This window comes from Zea mays, chromosome 2 (assembly GCF_902167145.1).
Source record: "Zea mays cultivar B73 chromosome 2, Zm-B73-REFERENCE-NAM-5.0, whole genome shotgun sequence".
Lineage (NCBI taxonomy): Eukaryota > Viridiplantae > Streptophyta > Magnoliopsida > Poales > Poaceae > Zea > Zea mays.
In genome coordinates, this window is record NC_050097.1 from 58731187 (window position 1) to 58751529 (window position 20343).

A 20343-nucleotide genomic window follows, 5' to 3' on the forward strand; every position below is an offset into this window, starting at 1 on the left:
CGAGAACTTGAAGGCGCTCCTCACAAAGGCGCCTATCTTGGTGCCTCCAGCTGCCGGAGAAGCCCTCTTGGTCTACGTCGCCGCGACCACTCAGGTGGTTAGCGCCGCGATTGTGATCGAGAGGCAGGAAGAGGGGCATGCGCTGCCCGTTCAGAGGCCAGTTTACTTCGTCAGCGAAGTACTGTCCGAAACCAAGGTCCGCTACCCACAAGTTCAGAAGCTGCTGTATGCAGTGATCCTGACACGACGGAAGTTGCGACACTACTTCGAGTCTCATCCAGTAACTGTGGTGTCATCCTTCCCCCTAGGGGAGATCATCCAGTGTCGAGAGGCCTCGGGTAGGATTGCAAAGTGGGCGGTGGAAATCATGGGCGAGACAATCTCGTTCGCCCCTCGGAAGGCCATCAAGTCCCAGGTCTTGGCGGACTTCGTAGCCGAATGGGTCGACACCCAGCTACCGATGGCTCCAATCCAACCAGAGCTCTAGACCATATTTTTCGACGGGTCGTTGATGAAGACGGGAGCCGGCGCAGGCCTACTCTTCATCTCGCCCCTCGGGAAACACCTACGCTATGTGCTACGCCTCCACTTCCCGGCGTCCAACAATGTGGCTGAGTATGAGGCTCTGGTCAACGGGTTGCGAATCGCCATCGAGCTAGGGGTCCGGCGCCTCGACGCCCGCGGTGACTCGCAGCTCGTCATCGACCAAGTCATGAAGAACTCCCACTGTCGCGACCCGAAGATGGAGGCCTACTGCGATGAGGTTCGGCGCCTGGAAGACAAGTTCTACGGGCTCGAGCTCAACCACATCGCTCGGCGCTACAACGAGACTGCGGACGAGCTGGCTAAAATAGCCTCAGGGCGAACAACGGTTCCCCCGGACGTCTTCTCCCGGGATCTGCACCAACCCTCCATCAAGATCGACGACACGCCCGAGCCTGAGGCGCCCTCGGCCCAGTCCGAGGTACCTTCGGCCCAGCCCGAGGTACCCTCGGCACAGCCTGAGGCACCCTCAGCTTGGCCCGAGGCGCCCTCGGTTCAGCCCGAGGTACCCTCGGCCCCCGAGGGTGAGGCACTGCGCGTCGAGGAGGAGCGAAGCGGGGCCACGCCTGATCGAGACTGGCAGACCCCGTACCTGCAATTTCTCCACCAAGGAGAGCTACCCCTCGACCGAGCCGAGGCTCGACGGGTGGCGCGGCGCGCCAAGTCATTCGTCTTGCTGGGCGAAGAGAAGGAGCTCTACCACCGCAGCCCCTCATGCATCCTCCAGCGATGCATCTCCGTCGCCGAAGGTCAGGAACTCCTGCGGGAGATACACTCGGGGGCTTGCGGCCATCACGCAGCGCCTCGAGCCCTTGTCGGGAATGCTTTCCGACAAGGCTTCTACTGGCCCACGGCGGTGGCCGACGCCACTAGAATTGTCCGCACCTGCGAAGGGTGTCAATTCTATGCGAAGCAGACCCACCTGCCCGCTCAGGCTCTGCAGACGATACCCATCACCTGGCCCTTTGCTGTGTGGGGTCTGGACCTCGTCGGCCCCTTACAGAAGGCGCCCGGGGGCTACACGCACCTGCTGGTCGCCATCGACAAATTCTCCAAGTGGATCGAGGTCCGACCTCTGAACAGCATCAGGTCCGAGCAGGCAGTGGTGTTCTTCACCAACATCATCCATCGCTTCGGGGTCCCAAACTCCATCATCACCGACAACGGCACCCAGTTCACCGGCAGAAAGTTCTTGGACTTCTGCGAGGATCACCACATCCGGGTGGACTGGGCCGCCGTGGCTCATCCCAGGTCAAATGGGCAAGTAGAGCGTGCCAACGGCATGATTCTACAAGGGCTCAAGCCTCGGATCTACAACGACCTCAACAAGTTCGGCAAGCGATGAATGAAGGAACTCCCCTCGGTGGTCTGGAGCCTGAGGACAACGCCGAGCCGAGCCACGGGTTTCACGCCGTTCTTCCTAGTCTACGGGGCCGAGGCCGTCTTGCCCATAGACCTGGAATACGGCTCCCCGAGGACGAAGGCCTACAGCGATCAAAGCAACCAAGCTAGCCGAGAAGACTCGCTGGACCAGCTGGAAGAGGCTCGGGACAAGGCCTTACTACACTCGGCGCGGTACCAGCAGTCCCTGCGACGCTACCACGCCCGAGGGGTCCGGTCCCGAGACCTCCAGGTGGGCGACCTGGTGCTTCGGCTGCGACAAGACGCCCGAGGGAGGCACAAGCTCACACCCCCCTGGGAGGGACCGTTCGTCATCGCCAAGGTTCTGAAGCCCGGAACGTACAAGCTGGCCAACAGTCAAGGCGAGGTCTACGGCAACGCTTGGAACATCCAACAGCTATGTCGCTTCTACCCTTAAGCTGTTTTCAAGTTGTTCATATACCTCGCACCCACGCAAAGTTTAGTCATCAAGGAAGGGTCGGCCTCGCCTCGGCAAAGCCCGACCCTCCCTCGGGGGCTAAAGGGGGGGGAACCCCCTCTGCGTTGAAATTTTCCTCGAAAAAAGATCTCTTCTGCCAGAATGTCTTTCGTGCTTTTTGACTACTTCGAAAAGTGGATCCTGAAAACGACGGAGTACACGTAAGCAGCCAAGGCTGACCGAGCTGAGGGACTCCTACGCCTCCAGGATACGGATACCTCACTCATCACCTTCTGCGATAAGTAACTCACGTTCGGATAAGTGATTCCGCGGACCGAACAAGTCTTCACGTTCGGAAGTTCTTCTGCCGAAGCGATCCTTCGAACCTTCTCGACTGAGTCGGTGACAGAGCCTCATGGACGGGTAAAAGGGCGCGTAAGCGGCAAGGCCGACCGAGCCGAGGGACTCCTATGCCTCCGAGATATGGATACCTCACTCATCACCTTCCGCGAGAAGCAACTCTCGCTCGCACAAACATCCCTGTTGCCGACAAAAAAGTCCAGATACTCGAAACAAGAGGAAAAGAGACGCAGCTTTACAACACAGCGAGGGTGTGTGTTATGGCCTCAGCGGCCGCAGGAGACACACGCTACAAGACAATCCGATCCTGCAGGCTCGGGTCTTGACGCTGGAAGGGGGCAGCAACACCCTCGGCATCGACGACATCTTCGGCGAGGTCCGACCTAGCCTCGGACGGCGACGCGGTCCGAGGATCTCCGCTCTAAAGGACGACGTCATCACCACGCCCGGGCAATCGCTGCCAGGGTCTTCTCCGGGAATCCGGCCCGAGCAGGCGGCTCGGCCGGTCGCCCCGGGGCCTCGGCCAGCCGTCCTCAGAGGGCGCCAGCCCGACCCGAGGCTTCGGCTGGTCAACTCCAACATCGGTCCCGCCGACGGACGACCCGGCTAGGCTCCGGCCAACCAGGTTTCATTTTCGAGCCAACTCTGCCCCTGTTCATGCTGATATCGCTACCCCTGGCCTCGGCTCATCCAAGAGCGGCCAAGGGGTCCCTTTAACTAAGCTAGAGGAGCCTCAGACAACAAGGCCGACCGAGCCGAGGGACTCCTACGCCTCCGGGATACGGATACCTCACTCGTCACCTTGACACGGGGCGACTCACGCTTGGTGAAGCGGTTCAGACAACCAACAGGCGAGTCTTAGTGCTCGAAAATGAGGAAAAAACACGGCTCCGTGCCAAAATTACATACATGTTCAGGCCTCGACAGCCACAATGAACAAAAACACTGGCATTCAAAGTGCCATTACAAACGGAACTCCGGTTCCACCTCCGCAGGTACGAACAACCCCACTCGATGGGGGAGGGCCTGCGGAGCAACAGAAGACCGACGAACGGCGCGCCGTCGCCCGCTCCAGCAGCAGCGACGACGACGACTTCTGCTCCGGGGGACCGAACAGCGGCAGCACTGACCTCAGGGCGGATGCTGCTGCCAAGAGGCCCCCGCCCATGCCCAAACTCGTGAGGCAAGGACGGGCAGAAGGCCGTAGAGTTGGAGGTCGGTCCGTGGGCGGCCCTGGCTATCTCGTCGGCGGAAGAACCTCTTCCAGCTGTCGTGGCAGACGCCGGCGCCGCGAGCGGCTCCGAAGCCACTCGCGTCCGAGAGCCAGGCACGGTGCAGCTGCCAGCGCCACGGACGACGACCGCCCTTCCCTCCGATCACTGAGTGAAGGAGCGGGCCACCACCCACGCAGGGGCCGACCCCAACTCGGCACACTCCCCTCCCCAGCCCTGGTGATGAAAATCCTTGAGGCTGAGGGAGGGGCAGAGGCCGCAGCCCGGCTCGCTTTCCCCCACCATCAAGCTGGAGGTCACCATCTTGGGTGACCGCCGGCGGAGGGGTGCAGCTGGGCTGCATGATGAAAATCCTTGAAGCCGAACAATGGCTTAAAGGTACCAACTCCCACGGAGTTGCGTTCCTCCGACGATGAGGCGGAAAGACGGCGGGTATCCCCCATCCGGGGGCTTGGAAGGTGGAAAGACACGATGCATAAGGGAGAGCGAAGACATGGTCGCCTTCCGAAGGGGGTCACCCTCCTTTTAAAGGCAACTCTCCCTACTTGCGCCCCCGACCGTCGCGGGCTGAGTCTTCTCCAACACACTCCAAGGTCCTCCCCTGCGGCGCGGGGGCTGGGTCCCACACGTCATGCAAACCGGCTGAGAGCAGAAGAAGCCAAACCGCCGTGCGCGGTGCGCCCAAGCGCCCAGCGGTTGCAAGTGACCCTCCACTTTTGCCCAGACCAACGGGCGAAAGGGGCGGGCAGCCATGCAGGCGGCATGCAACCGCGCCAAATGGGCGCGCTTCTCCGACTCCCGACACGCCCAGCATGGAGGCCCAGGCCCACGCGTCACGCAACCGGTGCGCCGGATGCTTCGTGCAAGCAACTGCACCGCCGCTCGCGCCACTACCGCGCCTCCTCGACTGCGGAACCAATACCGCGGCTCGAGGCGACCCAGCGCACGACCCAGCAGCGCCAGCCTGGCGCGACGGTCAATGCGGCCAAAAATGGGCCGGCCGTAACGGCGGTAGCAGGCGGGCAGGAGCAGCAGTCACGTCGTCAGCCAAGCTCACGTCCCATCTGGGGGCAGCGAGAGAACCCTCTCTCACGGCGTGAAGACAATGCGCCCGTGTTCCGTTCCTCGAACGGCTCGCGCATGCGCAACGATCGCCCCGCCAACCACTCGCCCCGTCGCATTAACTCCGCGGCGGGACAGGCGGCGCCTCAGGCAGAAGAAGCGGGCGACACTTCGCCCTCGCCGTAATGACCGCGTCAGTAAAGGTACGCCGCGTCGTTCGATTTCGTATCCTTTTCCTTTTTTCCTCTTTCTCTCTCTTGCAACAGGGACCGGGAAAGGGGGATACCCCGAAAAGGATCCTTCCCCGTGAAGAAACCAGGCTCCGAGCCTCCCTACTGATCAGAGGTTCGAAGGCTGGCCCCCTGGAAGGGTTCGACAGCCGCCTCAGATCGCGTGGACCCTACACCCACTACTGGTCAGAGGTTCGAAGGCCGGCCCCTCGGAAGGGTACCACGGCCGCCTCAGGCTACTCGGGCTCCGCGCCCATTATTGATCAGGGGTTCGAAGGCTGGCCCCCGAAGGGTTCACAGCCGCCTCAGACGCCGAGCGAGGGATGACCATGGGTACGTTCGATACATAACCAAGGCTCGGGCTACGCTCCCGAGGTACCCTAGGACATTTCCGAGACCAGCGGGAGCGATCTTGTAACGGAATCCCATCAGAGGGAGGCATCGAGCCCTCGGACCCCGTCGCCAGGGGACCGGGTCCGGCAGATCACCCGCAGGTACTTTTGGGCGTGCCTCTGGGCCCCTAGCCGACCCCTAACGAACGGGGCACGGACGTCCACTCGGATTACCCGCTTGCAGCTCACCGGAGACACCATGTTCGGCGCCCATCGAGGGCAACATGGCGCTTCCCCCCCCTCTTCCTTGCGGGAAGGCGACGCAGGGGCGTATGTAAAAAAGCCGAGTCTGTCCCTGATCGCCCTCTCGCCCTGTGCGGAGGCTCGGGGGCTGCTCTCGCAAACCCGGCCCCGGCCGAACCGTTGACAGCGTCAACATACCAGCCCGAGAACTTGGGACCCGACCGTACACCCGGGCTACGGCCAGCTCGCATGAGAGAACAACCAGACCAGCCGAAGCATTACGCGAGGCATTAAGACCTCAAAGGAGTGAAACCACTCCTCCGAGGCCTCGGGGGCTACACCCGGCGGGTGCGCTCGCGCGCACCCACCGGAACAAAATGCAACCGAGAAAGGCTGGTCCCCTTGCAAAAAAGTGCGACGAAAGCCTCCAAGCGAGTGCTAACACTCCCTTCGAGGCTCGGGGGCTACTGTCGGGGACCATAATTAGGGGTACCCTCAAGACTCCTAATTCTCAGCTGGTAACCCCCATCAGCATAAAGCTGCTAAGGCCTGATGGGTGCGATTAAGTCAGGGATTAGTCCGTTCGAGCGACTCGATCACGCCTCGCCCGAGCCTAGCCTCGGACAAGGGCAGCCGACCCCGAAGGATTTCCGTCTCGCCCGAGGCCCCCCTCCAACGGCGAACATATTTCCGGCTCGCCCGAGCCCTGCCTTCGCTAAGAAGCAACCCTGACTAAATCACCGCACCGACCGACCAAATCGCAGGAGCATTTAATGCAAAGGTGGCCTGACACCTTTATCCTGACGCGCGCCCCCCGGCAGAGCCGAAGTGACCGCCGTCACTTCGCCGCTCCACTGACCGGCCTGACAGAAGGACAGCGTCGCCTGCGCCACTCTGACTGCAGTGCCACTTGACAGAGTGAGACTGACAGGCAGTCAGGCCCTGCCGAAGGCACCATAGGAAGCTCCGCTTCGCCCGACCCAGGGCTCGGACTCGGGCTAAGTCCCGGAAGACGGCGAACTCCGCTCCGCCCGACCCAGGGCTCGGACTCGGGCTAAGTCCCGGAAGACGGCGAACTCCGCTCCGCCCGACCCAGGGCTCGGACTCGGGCTAAGTCCCGGAAGACGGCGAACTCCGCTCCGCCCGACCCAGGGCTCGGACTCGGGCTCAGCCCCAGAAGACGACGAACTCCGCTTCGCCCGACCCAGGGCTCGGACTCCGCCCTGGCCTCAGCCGACGGCCTCCGCCTCGCCCGACCCAGGGGCTCGGACTCGGCCTCGGCCACGGAAGACAGACTCGACCTCGGCTTCGGAGGAGCCTCCACATCGCCCAACCTAGGGCGCAGGCCAGCCACGTCAACAGGAGGCGCCATCATCACCCTACCCCGAGCTGACTCGGGCCGCAGGGAACAAGACCGGCGTCCCATCTGGCTAGCTCCGCCAGATAGGCAATGATGGCGCCCCGCATACTCTGTAACGACGGCGGCTCTCAGCCCCCTTACGGAAGCAAGAGGACGTCAGCAAGGACCCAACCGCTCCGACAGCTGTCCCTCCGCCAGGCTCCATCGCTCCTCCGACGGCCACGACATCACACCAGCTGGGTGCCAAAGTCTCTCCGTCTGCCACAACGGCATGTACTTAGGGCGCTAGCTCTCCTCCGCTAGACACGTAGCACTCTGCTACACCCCCCATTGTACACCTGGATCCTCTCCTTACGCCTATAAAAGGAAGGACCAGGGCCCTCTTGGAGAGGGTTGGCCGCGCGGGGACGAGGACGAGACAGGCGCTCGCCTGGAGCCGCTCGCTCCCTCTCCCGCGTGGACGCTTGTAACCCCCTACTGCAAGCGCACCCGACCGGGGCGCGGGACGAACATGAAGGCCGCGGGATTCCCACCTCTCTCACGCCGGTCTCCGGCCGCCTCGCTCTCCCCCCTTCGCGCTCGCCCTCGCGCTCGACCCATCTGGGCTGGGGCACGCGGCGACACTCACTCGTCGGCCCAGGGACCCCCCGGTCTCGAAACGTCGACACATTTAATGCTTAATCTAACAATAATTACTTTTATATATTTGATCGAACTTTAAAAGATTTGGCTCCTCAGAAAGATAGACGATGTGCATTTATTTTAGAAATGATAGGATATATTTAAGGCGACATATGGAATAGACAGGTTGGGATGGAGTAGATATATATAGATTCATACGACTAAAGTTGTGTTCAGCAGATCATATATATAGCTATGCAAAACACTATTTTACACTGTAGATAGCAATATTTATGTTGTTTAGAGAGTGAATTTTGAAATAAGAGGTGAGATAGAGAATGTGATATGGCAGCTAAGAGCTAGTTTTCAACAAGTTTGTTTCTATAATAGTATAGCTAGATAGACAGACACGTAGCTAAAATGGTCAACTGACCTTCGTACAAAAAAAAACTTTAATCCAGAGATATAGCAATATATGCTTATAACTCCAGACCTCAGAGTCAACCCACAGATTTTTGTATATTCGTCAAAAAGATCCACAGATTTGTGGTAGAGAGTATGTTTTAGTAGTAGTGGTATATCTCCCTTGTGGGACGACGAAGCAGCCGGTCAGCCGGCGCTCCGGCCGGCCGGCCGGCCTGCGCCTGCACAGTACAAATAGCACCCCCCGTCCTCCAGTTGGCTGCATCCTTCTAGCTTCGATCTCTATATACCTCTGTATGTGAGTGAGGCCAATGAGAGCCCTCGTAGTCGTAAGTTTCGCTTCGGCGTGCTTGCTGCTGCTGTTGCAGCTCGCAGGAGCGTCGCATGTCGTCTACAACTACAAGGACCTCGAAGCCGAGGCTGCTGCGGCGACGGACCAGGTGCCGCCGTCCATCGTCAACCCCCTGCTCAGGACGGGGTACCACTTCCAGCCCCCCAAGAACTGGATCAATGGTAATGTAAAGCTACTAACTAATCCACCACCCAACGTCGTTTGAAGGTGATGTGTGTGTTAAGCATCTCCTGAAATATATAAGAGAGCGAGGCTAGTAATCGGCTTGTTGTTCAGGGTTTTGGTTTACCACTTGTAGCCTCAACTAATAAAGCTATATATATGAGAGCGACGAGAGAGAAGAGACAAAACATTCATGAGTATGGTCAGACAGACTAGCTAGCTAGACACGGCAGAGAAATTACGAGAGTTAAAAAAAATGCGCTTGAAGGGTGAACCAAAACAAAACAACTTTAGTACTATGCGTCAACAAAGCTGTGTTCATGTGTCAGCTAGCACTAGAGTCATAGTGCGTGGCCAGTGAGCTGTTGTCTAGCAACCAACGCGAACTGAAGTTTGAGAGCGTACTCGTGTTCTCGATCTCTTGCAGCGCAAAGGTCTTCGTACGTGATCAGGAATATTGCACCATTTACTGCTTAATTAATTAAGTACGTACGTACTGTACGTTTGGCTCTACCTCATCTTCTAATCTTTTCGGTGCTGTCTTGTGCTCTCTCGGCTCTGATTGCATCGATCGGCGGCGGCGTGAACTTTGCAACGGCGGCAGATCCCAACGGTAATAAGTCGTTTTCCCCACCCTTTTTATTTCCTCTAATAATGCATCAATATTCCAACTGGGTGCATATGCATGCGCGCAGCGCCCATGTACTACAAGGGGTGGTACCATTTCTTCTACCAATACAATCCCAAGGGCGCCGTATGGGGCAACATCGTGTGGGCGCACTCGGTGTCGCGAGACCTCATCAACTGGGTGGCGCTAGAGCCGGCGCTCAGACCAAGCATCCCGGGCGACAGGTACGGCTGCTGGTCCGGGTCGGCGACGGTGCTGCCCGACGGCGGCGGCCCGGTGATCATGTACACGGGCGTGGACCACCCGGACATCAACTACCAGGTCCAGAACGTGGCGTACCCGAAGAACGTGTCGGACCCGCTGCTCCGGGAGTGGGTGAAGCCCTCGCACAACCCCGTCATCGTCCCCGAGGGCGGCATCAACGCGACGCAGTTCCGCGACCCGACCACGGCCTGGCGCGGCCCCGGCCCCGAGCAGTGGCGGCTGCTCGTGGGCAGCGCGGCGGGGTCGTCGCCCCGCGGCGTGGCGTACGTGTACCGCAGCCGCGACTTCCGGCGGTGGAGGCGGGTGCGGCGGCCGCTGCACTCGGCGGCCACGGGGATGTGGGAGTGCCCCGACTTCTACCCGGTGAGCAAGGGCGGCGCGCCGCGCGCGGGGCTCGAGACGTCCGTGCCGCCCGGCCCAAGGGTGAAGCACGTGCTCAAGAACAGCCTCGACCTCCGGCGGTACGACTACTACACCGTGGGCACGTACCACCCGAGGGCCGAGCGGTACGTGCCGGACGACCCCGCCGGCGACGAGCACCGCCTGCGCTACGACTACGGCAACTTCTACGCGTCCAAGACGTTCTACGACCCGGCCAAGCGGCGCCGCATCCTGTGGGGCTGGGCTAACGAGTCCGACTCCGCCGCCGACGATGTGGCCAAAGGCTGGGCTGGAATCCAGGTGCGTGCGTGCATGCCTGCGCTAGCTCGGCTGTTCATCCATACGTATATGACTGCACTGCACGGTTGTCACGTTGACTCCTTTCAACGACGATGATATGACAGGCGATTCCAAGGACGGTGTGGCTGGACCCCAGCGGGAAGCAGCTGCTGCAGTGGCCTATCGAGGAGGTGGAGGCGCTGAGAGAAAAGTCGGTCACTCTCAAGAACAGGTTAATCAAGGCAGGACATCACGTCGAGGTGACCGGGATACAAACGGCACAGGTACGTACGTACGCGTCTACTTTTTTTTTTTTTGTTCCTTTGCGTGGCCACAGAACTACACCGAGCTTCCTGTTCGCCTGCATGCAGGCTGACGTGGAGGTGAGCTTCGAGGTGTCGCCGGCGGCCCTGGCCGGTGCCGAGACGCTGGACCCGGCGCTGGCCTACGACGCGGAGAAGCTGTGCGGCGTGAAGCGCGCGGACGTGAGGGGCGGCGTGGGGCCGTTCGGGCTGTGGGTGCTGGCCTCCGCCAACCGCAAGGAGAGAACCGCCGTGTTCTTCAGGGTGTTCAAGCCCGCCGCCGGCAGCGACAAGCCCGTGGTGCTCATGTGCACCGACCCTACCAAGTAAGTGCTAGCGCTGTAGCTGAGCGCAAACCAGCAGCAAAAGCCCGTGGTCGTCCATGCACACTGACTTGTGTTTTTTTTTTGTTGCTCGCACAACTGCAGGTCGTCCCTGAACCCGAACCTGTACCGCCCGACATTTGCAGGATTTGTCGACACGGACATCTCGAACGGCAAGATATCCCTGAGAAGCCTGGTACGCGTAGCAGTACAACAAGTTTTTTTTTTCGTGCAACAACTCCGCCGCGTTTACGACGTTTTCATTCTCAGCGCTGTGTCGGCTCGTTACTTCTTCTTCCTGCTGCAGATCGACCGGTCGGTCGTTGAGAGCTTCGGAGCCGGGGGCAAGACCTGCATCCTCTCCAGGGTCTACCCGTCGCTGGCCATCGGCAAGGACGCTCGCCTCTACGTGTTCAACAACGGGAGGGCGCACGTCAAGGTGTCCCGTCTCACCGCGTGGGAGATGAAGAAGCCGGTCATGAACGGGGCCTGAAGATCTTGAATAAATATATCACCCATGCATGACATAGTGGCGCCTGAGGAATCTTTCCTTTTTTTAAAAAACATATTTTAGATGTCGTTTATTAAGAGTTGATTGTCCATACTAAAGGGCGCCCCGTTATATGTTACAATGGTACCAGCTGCACTTCTAGTAACAAAGACAAATTGACTATTTGTTGTTCACTTGCACCGTTGCACAATATTTAAAGTACTTTTCAATTTCAGATGCCTACAGAAAAACACAAAGTTCTAATAAAGTACATCTCGGACTCATAAAGGATATGTGAAATAATATTATGACTAGTGTTCGAACAAATGGTGGAGACAACTCTGACGACTTTCCAATTAGAATAGGACATCGAAGATCAAGTTTGAGCCCCTTACCTTTTTTTCTTTGATAATAGATAATGTCACAAGGGACATAAAATGAGATATCATTTGGTGTATGCCTTTTGCATACGTGAATGCTAGTTGATAAAAGTCCGTCAGAAGTAATTTGGAAGCTAGAGTTACGGTAGGATACTCTAGAGTCCAAAGAATTTATACTTAGTAGAACTAAAGCTGAATCTATGAGATGTAACTTCGTCACTACTACATATAAGGAAGGAGATGTAAGTTTGGAACGTCAAGTAGTGTCTAAAAAGATTTTTTTTAAAAAAAAAAATAGGATCAATGCTACAAATAGACAAATATTATGATAAAAATATTAAACATAGAATCAAAGAAGGATGAATAAAGCTATCCATGAAAATAAGCATATTCAAGCTATCCATTCAAAAACAAAAGGGAGACGATGGGCTTTTTCGTTGTCCATTTAGCTCTCGCTTGCGACTAGATTATCCAAGCATTCGATCCTCCGAAAATATTAATTATCCAGCTTTATAGTTTTTTCAATATCCGCAGCATATCCAGATTTCTTATCTGGATAGAATAGTTCGGATATAAGATATGGATATGGGATGACCGATATCCATCATATTTCGGATATCTTTCCGTATATTCGGATATATTTTTTCGAATGGTTGTGCGCATTTTGAAGATTTTTTAATAAAAAAATTAATAATACACAAATAGTCTCAAGAATTCATAACATTTTATAGAGGCGTAACATATATCCATATATTTTCCTAAAAAATGTTTGGACCCTAAAATCCATAAGATGCCATCGTTTTTCCATTTCACTTTCACTTGTTGAGTGAGTTACACATGAAATCACTCTAAGTATCCAAGTTTTAACATAATCAATACTTCACTTTATCATTTTCATGTGAGGACTTGATGTTATCTTATTATAGATTGTTTATTAGTCTTGGTAACTTATTTATAATTTTTGGTCGACTCTACAATATTTTATGAATTTGTTTGTTTTTATGATTTTCTGCATAAAGAAATTAATAATAGACTTATAAATTCATGATTTTTTACAGAAGCACAACATATGTCCACGTATAATCCTAAAAATGCTTGGACCATAAAATCCACAGTATGCCAACGTTTTTCTATTTCACTTCCACTTGTTGCATGAGTTACACGTCAAATCAATCTAAGTATCCAAGTTTCAACAAAATCAATACTTCACTTTACCATTTTCATGTGGGGACTTTAGGTTATCTTCTTATTGAATGTTTATTAGTCTTGGTAACTTATTTATAATTTTCGGCCAAAACTAGAATATTTTATAAATTTAATTGTATTTTGATGATTTTCTGTATAAAGAAACTAATAATACACTAATAGCCTCAGAAATTTTCATGAATTTTGCAGAGGCATAAAATATGTCCACATATAGTTCTAAAAATGTTTGGAATTAAGGAGTGACTAAATATTTGCAACAACCGTGATATGTGTGGAATGATGTCTTACACGGTATCCAATAATAAAATCGTTATCGAGCTAGGGTGCGTTCAACTGCTAGAGTCACACGCGACGGGGAGGAGGCCGAAGCTGCCGAGACTGCACCAATCTCCGAAGTTATGAGACAGTCGGGACTGGTCATAACAGAGGGCGCCTCTGACGAAGGTGCGCCTGCTGCCGAAGCTGAACAACCAGATATTGAAGAGGGTGAGGCTGATGAAGAAGAGATAGATTATTCCATCATGCCATCTAAACCCAGCCACCTAGAATTTGGAAAGTCTACTGTCTCCGAGGCCGACATGCCCATGATGACAAAGCTAGGCTACTTCGGGGAAACCGAGAAGAAGCTGATTCGTTTTGGCGGAGAAGAAATCACTCCGAAGCCAGAAAAAGATGAGGTGGTTGTTTTCAGAAGTTTCTTTAAAGCGGGATTGAGGTTCCCTCTACATGGAATGATTGCGGATGTTTTGGAAAATTTCGAAATTTATCTTCATCAGCTGACTCCTAACGCTATCGTTAGGTTCAGCGTCTTTATCTGGGCTCTCCAAAGCCAAGGAGTGGAGTCGCTTGCCGAAGCCTTCTGCCGGGTGCACGAACTTCACTATCAGACGAAGGCTAGAGAAAATGGATTGCACGAGAATTTCGGCTGTTACAACTTTGCCTACCGCAAAGACATGAAGACACCGGTGGTTAGCTACCGCAACAAATGGCCATCCGGTTGGAAAACTGAGTGGTTTTATGTTAAGATTGATGAGAAAAAGGAGAAGCTAGTTCAGAGCCCGCTGGACCTAACCTTTGAGTTGACTAGGCCTTAGTGCCGCATGACGCCGGGGTCATCATGCCCAGAAGCTGTGGGCGAATTTAGAGTTGTTGAGAGCACCCAGAGGGGGGGTGAATAGGTGATCCTGTAAAAACTTGAAGCTTAATGCCACAAAACTTGATTAGGAGTTCGCACAATAAAGCCAAGTGGCTAGAGAGGAGTTCTTGCAAAACATAATAACCACAAGGAGATCAACACAGAGAGGCACAGTGGTTTATCCCGTGGTTCGGCCAAGTCCAACACTTGCCTACTCCACGTTGTGGCGTCCAACGGACGAGGGTTGCACTCAACCCCTCTCAAGCGGTCCAAAGACCCACTTGAATACCACGGTGTTTTGCTTTGTTTCACTATGTCCCGCTTGCGAGGAATCTCCACAACTTGGAGCCTCTCGCCCTTACAATTTGATTATCACAAAGAAGCACGGAAGTAAGGTTGGGATGAGCAACACACACAAGACACAAAATCAGAGCAACAATATGCAGACAAGTCACAACACGAGCTCTCAACACAAGCTCTAGTTGCTATCAAAAAGAATCGAATGCGCGGAAATGAGGTCTTGGTGCTTAGGAATGCTCAAAGGATGCTTGGTGTACTCCTCCATGCGCCTTGGGGTCCCTTTTATAGCCCCAAGGCAGCTAGGAGCCGTTGAGAGCAATCCAGGAAGGGAATTCTTGCCTTCTGTCGACTGGCGCACCAGACAGTCCGGTGCACCACCGGACACTATCCGGTGCAGATTTCTTTCCTGTTTTGGCGCAGCCGACCGTTGGCGATTTGGAGCCGTTGGCGCACCGGACAGTCCGGTGCCCCCTTCAGACCGTTGGCTCGGCCACGCGTCACGCGCGGATTGCTTGGCCGACCGTTGGCTCACCGGACAGTCCGGTGCACACCGGACAATCCGGTGAATTTTAGCCATACGCCGCCGATGAAATCCCGAGAGCGGCCTTTTCACCAGAGCCAGCCTGGCGCACCGGACACTGTCCGGTGCACCCAGACTGAGCAGAGTCTTGGCTGCTCGAGCCAAGTCTTTTCCAATTGTCTTTTCTCTGATTCTAGCACTTAAACAAATATGTTAGTACACAATAACCAATGTACTAAGTCTAGAATCATACCTTTGTATTGTTTTGCACTTTGTCCACCATTTGGCATAGTTTAATATTAAGCACTTGTGTTGGACACTAAATCACCAAAATACTTAGAAATGGCCCAAGGGCACATTTCCCTTTCAATCTCCCCCTTTTTGGTGATTTATGCCAACACAACATAAAGCAACTAAAAGAAGTGCAATATCAATGCAATTTCAAACAAGAAATGATTTTGATTCAAATTTGGTTTATTTGGATCATTCTTTGCCACCACTTGGTTTGTTTTTGCAAATCAAACTCAATTTCCTATCTCTAAGTCAAATTCACTTGAAGAGACATAAAGAGAGGTATTCCGAGAGAAATTGATCAAAGATTAAAAAAACTCCCCCTTTTTCCCATAATCAAACATTCTCCCCACAAGAGACAGACTTTTAGCACTAAGAGACAATAAGAAAACTCTACTCTTCTATTTTCAAAATTCTCAAGTGGTAGCTAATCCATTTCTTGCTTTGGCCTTATTTTCTCCCCTTTAGGCATCAAGCACCAAAACGGGATCAATCTTGGCCCTTAAACCCCATTGCCTCACCAAAATCTTCAACTAAGAGTAAAAAGGCAATAAGAATATGAAGACGAACTTGGAGTGAGTTACCCTCTCATCGGAGTGCAGTGGAAGTCTTGCATGGTCCAAGTTCACCTTTCCCTTTCAATCTACCTTTGAGACTAAATCAAGTAAACTCAAGCACACGGTTAGTCTCAAGGGGTCAGGTTGTAGCATGCCTCCCCCTAAATAAGTGCATCACTTGCAATTGGACTTGTGAGGTCCGGGGATCATGAGTACAACTTGAGCACCAAAAGTAAACAACAAAATGCATAAGGAACGTGATCAAAGGCATAAAACACATGTATGTTATAGATCAATCCAAGTTCCACGAATCTAAGACATTTAGCTCACTACGTAGCCTGCAAAAGGTCTTCTCATCTAGAGGCTTGGTAAAGATATTGACTAGCTGGTTATCGGTGCTAACATAAAACACTTCGATATCCCCCTTTTGCCGGTGGTCTCTCAAAAAGTGATACCGGATGTCTATGTGCTTTGTGCGGCTGTGTTCAATAGGATTATCCGCCATGCGGATAGCACTCTCATTATCGCATAGGAGTGGGACTTTGCTCAGATTGTAGCCAAAGTCCTGGAGTGTTTGCCTCATCCAAAGTAGTTGCGCGCAACACTGTCCTGCGGCAACGTACTCGGCCTCAGCGGTGGATAGGGCAACGGAAGTGTCGGGGACCATAATTAGGGGTACCCTCAAGACTCCTAAATCTCAGCTGGTAACCCCCATCAGCACAAAGCTGCAAAGGCCTGATGGGTGCGACTAAGTCAAGGATCGGTCCATTCGAGGGACGCGATCACGCCTCGCCCGAGCCCAGCCTCGGGCAAGGGCAGCCGACCCCGGAGGATCTACGTCTCGCCCGAGGCCCCCCTCCAGCAACAGACACACCTTCGGCTCGCCCGAGGCCCAGTCTTCACCAAGAAGCAACCTAGGCCAAATCGCCACGCCAACCGACCAAATCGCAGGGGCATTTAATGCAAAGGTGGCCTGACACCTTTATCCTGACGCACGCCCTCCAGTCGACAGAGCCGAAGTGACCGCAGTCACTTCGCCGCTCCACTGACCGGTCTGACAAGAGGACAGCGCCGCCTGCGCCGCACCGACTGCTGAGCCGCTCGACAGAGTGAGGCTGACAGCAGCCAAGTCCGGCCCTAGGCGCCATGGGAAACTCCGCTCCGCTCGACCCCAGGGCTCGGACTTGGGCTCAGCCCCGGAAGACGACGAACTCCGCTCCGCCTGACCCCAGGGCTCGGACTCGGGCTCAGCCCCGGAAGACGGCGAACTCCGCTCCGCCCGACCCCAGGGCTCGGACTTGGGCTCAGCCCAGGAAGACGACGAACTCCGCTCCGCCCGACCCCAGGGCTCGGACTCGGGCTCAGCCCCAGAAGACGGCGAACTCCGCTCCGCCCGACCCCAGGGCTCGGACTCGGGCTCAGCCCCGGAAGACGGCGAACTCCGCTCCGCCCGACCCTAGGGCTCGGACTTGGGCTCGGCCCCGGAAGACGACGAACTCCGCTCCGCCCGACCCCAGGGCTCGGACTTGGGCTCAGCCCCGGAAGACGACGAACTCCGCTCCGCCCGACCCCAGGGCTCGGACTCGGGCTCAGCCCCGAAGGACGATGAACTCCGCTTCGCCCGACCCCAGGGCTCGGACTCAGCCCTGGCATCCGCCGACGGTCTCCGCCTCGTCCGACCCGGGGGCTCGGACTCGACCTCGAGCTTGGAAGACAGACTCGACCTCGACCTCGGAGGAGCCTCCACCTCGCCCAACCTAGGGCACGGACCGACCACGTCAACAGGAGGCGCCATCATTACCCTGCCCCAAGCTGACTCAGGCTACGGGGAACAAGACCGGCGTCCCATCTGGCTCGCTCCGCCAGACAAGTAATGATGTTGCCCCGCACGCTCTATGACGACGGCAGCTCTTAGCCCCCTTACGGAAGCAAGAGGACGTCAGCAAGGACTCGACAGCCCCGACAGCTTTCCTTCCGCCAGGCTCCAGCGCTCCTTCGACGGCCACGACACCACACGAACCGGGTGCCAAAACCTCTCCGGCTGCCACGATGGCATGTACTTAGGGCGCTAGCTCTCCTTCGCTAGACACGTTAGCACACTGCTACACCCCCCATTGTACACCTGGATCCTCTCCTTGCGCCTATAAAAGGAAGGACCAGGGCCCTCTTACAGAGGGTTGGCCGCGCGGGGAAGGACGGGACGGCGCTCGCGTGAGGCCGCTCGCTCCCTCCCGCGTGGACGCTTGTAACCCCCTACTGCAAGCGCACTTGACCTGGGCGCAGGACAAACACGAAGGCCACGGGATTCCACCTCTCACGCCCGTCTCCCTCCGGCTTCCTCCCCCCTTTGTGCTCCATCTCGCGCCGACCCATCTGGGCTGGGGCACGCGGTGACAATTTACTCGTCGGTCCAGGGACCCCCCGGGTCTCGAAACGCCGACAGTTGGCGCGCCAGGTAGGGGCCTGCTGCGTGTTGACGAACAGCTTCCCGTCAAGCTCCAGATGGGCAGTCTCCAGCAACCTTTCCAGCCCGGGACGGTACTCCGTTTCGGGAGTCTTGAGTTCATGTCCCTCGACGACAGCTACGACATGATACTCCTTCCCCCGCCGTGCGACAGCGACAATGGCGGCCGACAGCCCGCCCGCCGGCGGCGGAATCGACGACGTCTTCCCCGCGTGGTGGAAGTACAACATTCAAGCTCGCCCCGTCCCCTCCCCCGCCGATGGAGGAGGAGGCGGGGCAACCAAGGCCAAGCAGGAGGCGGCACCTCGTCGGCTGTCGAGCGAGTCGACGGCGCCGACGCCCCAACGGGGGGCACGTCGGGCATCGACCTCGCGTCTGAGACGAAGACGAGCGCCGTCTCCCCACAACACGCCAATCCCAAGCAAACGGACGACGCCAGCACGCTCGCGAAGGACTTGCTGGGCGTCACCCTCGTACCCGAGACGGCGGTGCAGTCTGCTCCGTACGTGACTTCGTCACCGCCCGTCGACCAAGAGGTACCAACCGATTTCCATCTCACGCCTTTTGGATTCAGCCTCGACCCACCAAGCGACTTCGCTTTGGTGGACGCCCTCGTAGAGGCGAGTCCAAACCCTCTTGGGTATCGTATGCGGTCACCCTGGGACCGGCTGACGGACGTCTCGACCTACGGGCCCTCGGGGTCCGAGGAAGATGACGAGCTCGACTTCTGTTGGGATTTCTCCGGACTTGGTAACCCCAGTGCCATGCGGGACTTTATGACCGCGTGCGACTACTGCCTTTCCGACTGTTCTGACGGTAGCCGCAGCCTCGGCGACGAGGACTGCGGCCCAAGTCGTGAATGTTTCCACGTCGATCTAGGGGGTCCCTCCGAAGGCAACCATCTTGGTATGCCGGAGAACGGTGATCTCCCTAGGCCTGTGCCTCGCGTTGACATTCTACGGGAGCTAGCTGTGGTCCCCGTTCCGGCGGGGGGTCATGACCCACAGCTCGAGCAAATCCGCGGGGTGCAGGCCAGGCTCGACGAGGGAGCAGGAACACTTGAGCCGATCCGCCGGGACATCGGGCAGGAATGGGCGGGCCAACCTCCGGCCGGAGAAGTGCGTCACCTACCCCAGGGTATCCAGCACCGCATCGCCGACGATGTCAGGGTAAGGCCGCCACCGACTTCCAGAGGAGTCGGCCAGAACCTGGCTGCAGCGGCAATGCTTCTCTGCACGATGCCGGAGCCATCAACCACCGAGGGGCGGCGTATCCAGGGAGAGCTCAAGAATCTCCTGGAGGACGCCGCGGTCCGACGGGCTGAAAGCTCCGCCTCTCGGAGGCAGGGGTACCCCTCGGAACATCGCGCCGCGACTTCCCGATTCATGCGGGAAGCCTCGGTCCACACCGGGCGCACGCGCAACACAGCGCCTGCGACCCCAGGTCGCCTCGGCAACGAGCACCACCACCGCAACCGTCGGGCCCACCTCGACGAGAGGGTGCGCCGAGGCTACCAACCCAGGCATGGGGGACGCTACGACAGCGGGGAGGATCGGAGTCCCTCGCCCGAACCACCCGGTCCGCAGGCTTTCAGCCGCGCCATACAACGGGCGCCGTTCCCGACCCGGTTCCGAACCCCGACTACTATCACAAAGTACTCAGGGGAGACGAGACCGGAACTGTGGCTCGCGGACTACTGGCTGGCTTGCCAACTGGGTGGAACGGACGATGACAACCTCATCATCCGCAACCTCCCCCTGTTCCTCTCCGACACCGCTCGCGCCTGGTTGGAGCACCTGCCTCCGGGGCAGATCTCCAACTGGGACGACCTGGTCCAAGCCTTCACCGGCAATTTCCAGGGCACGTACGTGCGCCCTGGGAACTCCTGGGGTCTCCGAAGCTGTCGACAGCAGCCGGGAGAGTCTCTTCGGGACTACATCCGACGATTCTCGAAGCAGCGCACCGAGCTGCCCAACATCACCGATTTAGATGTCATCGGCGCGTTCCTCACCGGCACCACCTGCCGCGACCTGGTGAGCAAGCTGGGTCGCAAGACCCCCACCAGGGCGAGCGAGCTGATGGAC

General features: G+C 56.4%; 1 protein-coding gene across 1 annotated transcript; it reads left to right on the forward strand.

The window, feature by feature from the left end:
- Positions 1 to 8488: 8488 nt before the first annotated feature.
- LOC542590 (miniature seed 1) lies at positions 8489 to 11600 on the forward strand. Its single transcript, NM_001112126.2, has 7 exons — positions 8489 to 8738; positions 9344 to 9352; positions 9435 to 10312; positions 10417 to 10575; positions 10663 to 10919; positions 11022 to 11112; positions 11224 to 11600. The coding sequence occupies exons 1-7, from the start codon at positions 8537 to 8539 to the stop codon at positions 11407 to 11409; spliced, it is 1782 nt and encodes a 593-aa protein (NP_001105596.2). The 5' UTR covers positions 8489 to 8536; the 3' UTR covers positions 11410 to 11600.
- The last annotated feature ends 8743 nt before the right edge of the window (positions 11601 to 20343 follow it).

Bases quoted from the DNA above. Each gene is read 5' to 3' on its own strand.
- LOC542590 (NM_001112126.2), top strand. From the start codon at position 8,537: ATGAGAGCCCTCGTAGTCGTAAGTTTCGCTTCGGCGTGCTTGCTGCTG. The intron at 10,920-11,021 runs GTAAGTGCTAGC...GCACAACTGCAG, and splicing joins ATGTGCACCGACCCTACCAA to GTCGTCCCTGAACCCGAACC. The intron at 11,113-11,223 runs GTACGCGTAGCA...TTCCTGCTGCAG, and splicing joins AGATATCCCTGAGAAGCCTG to ATCGACCGGTCGGTCGTTGA.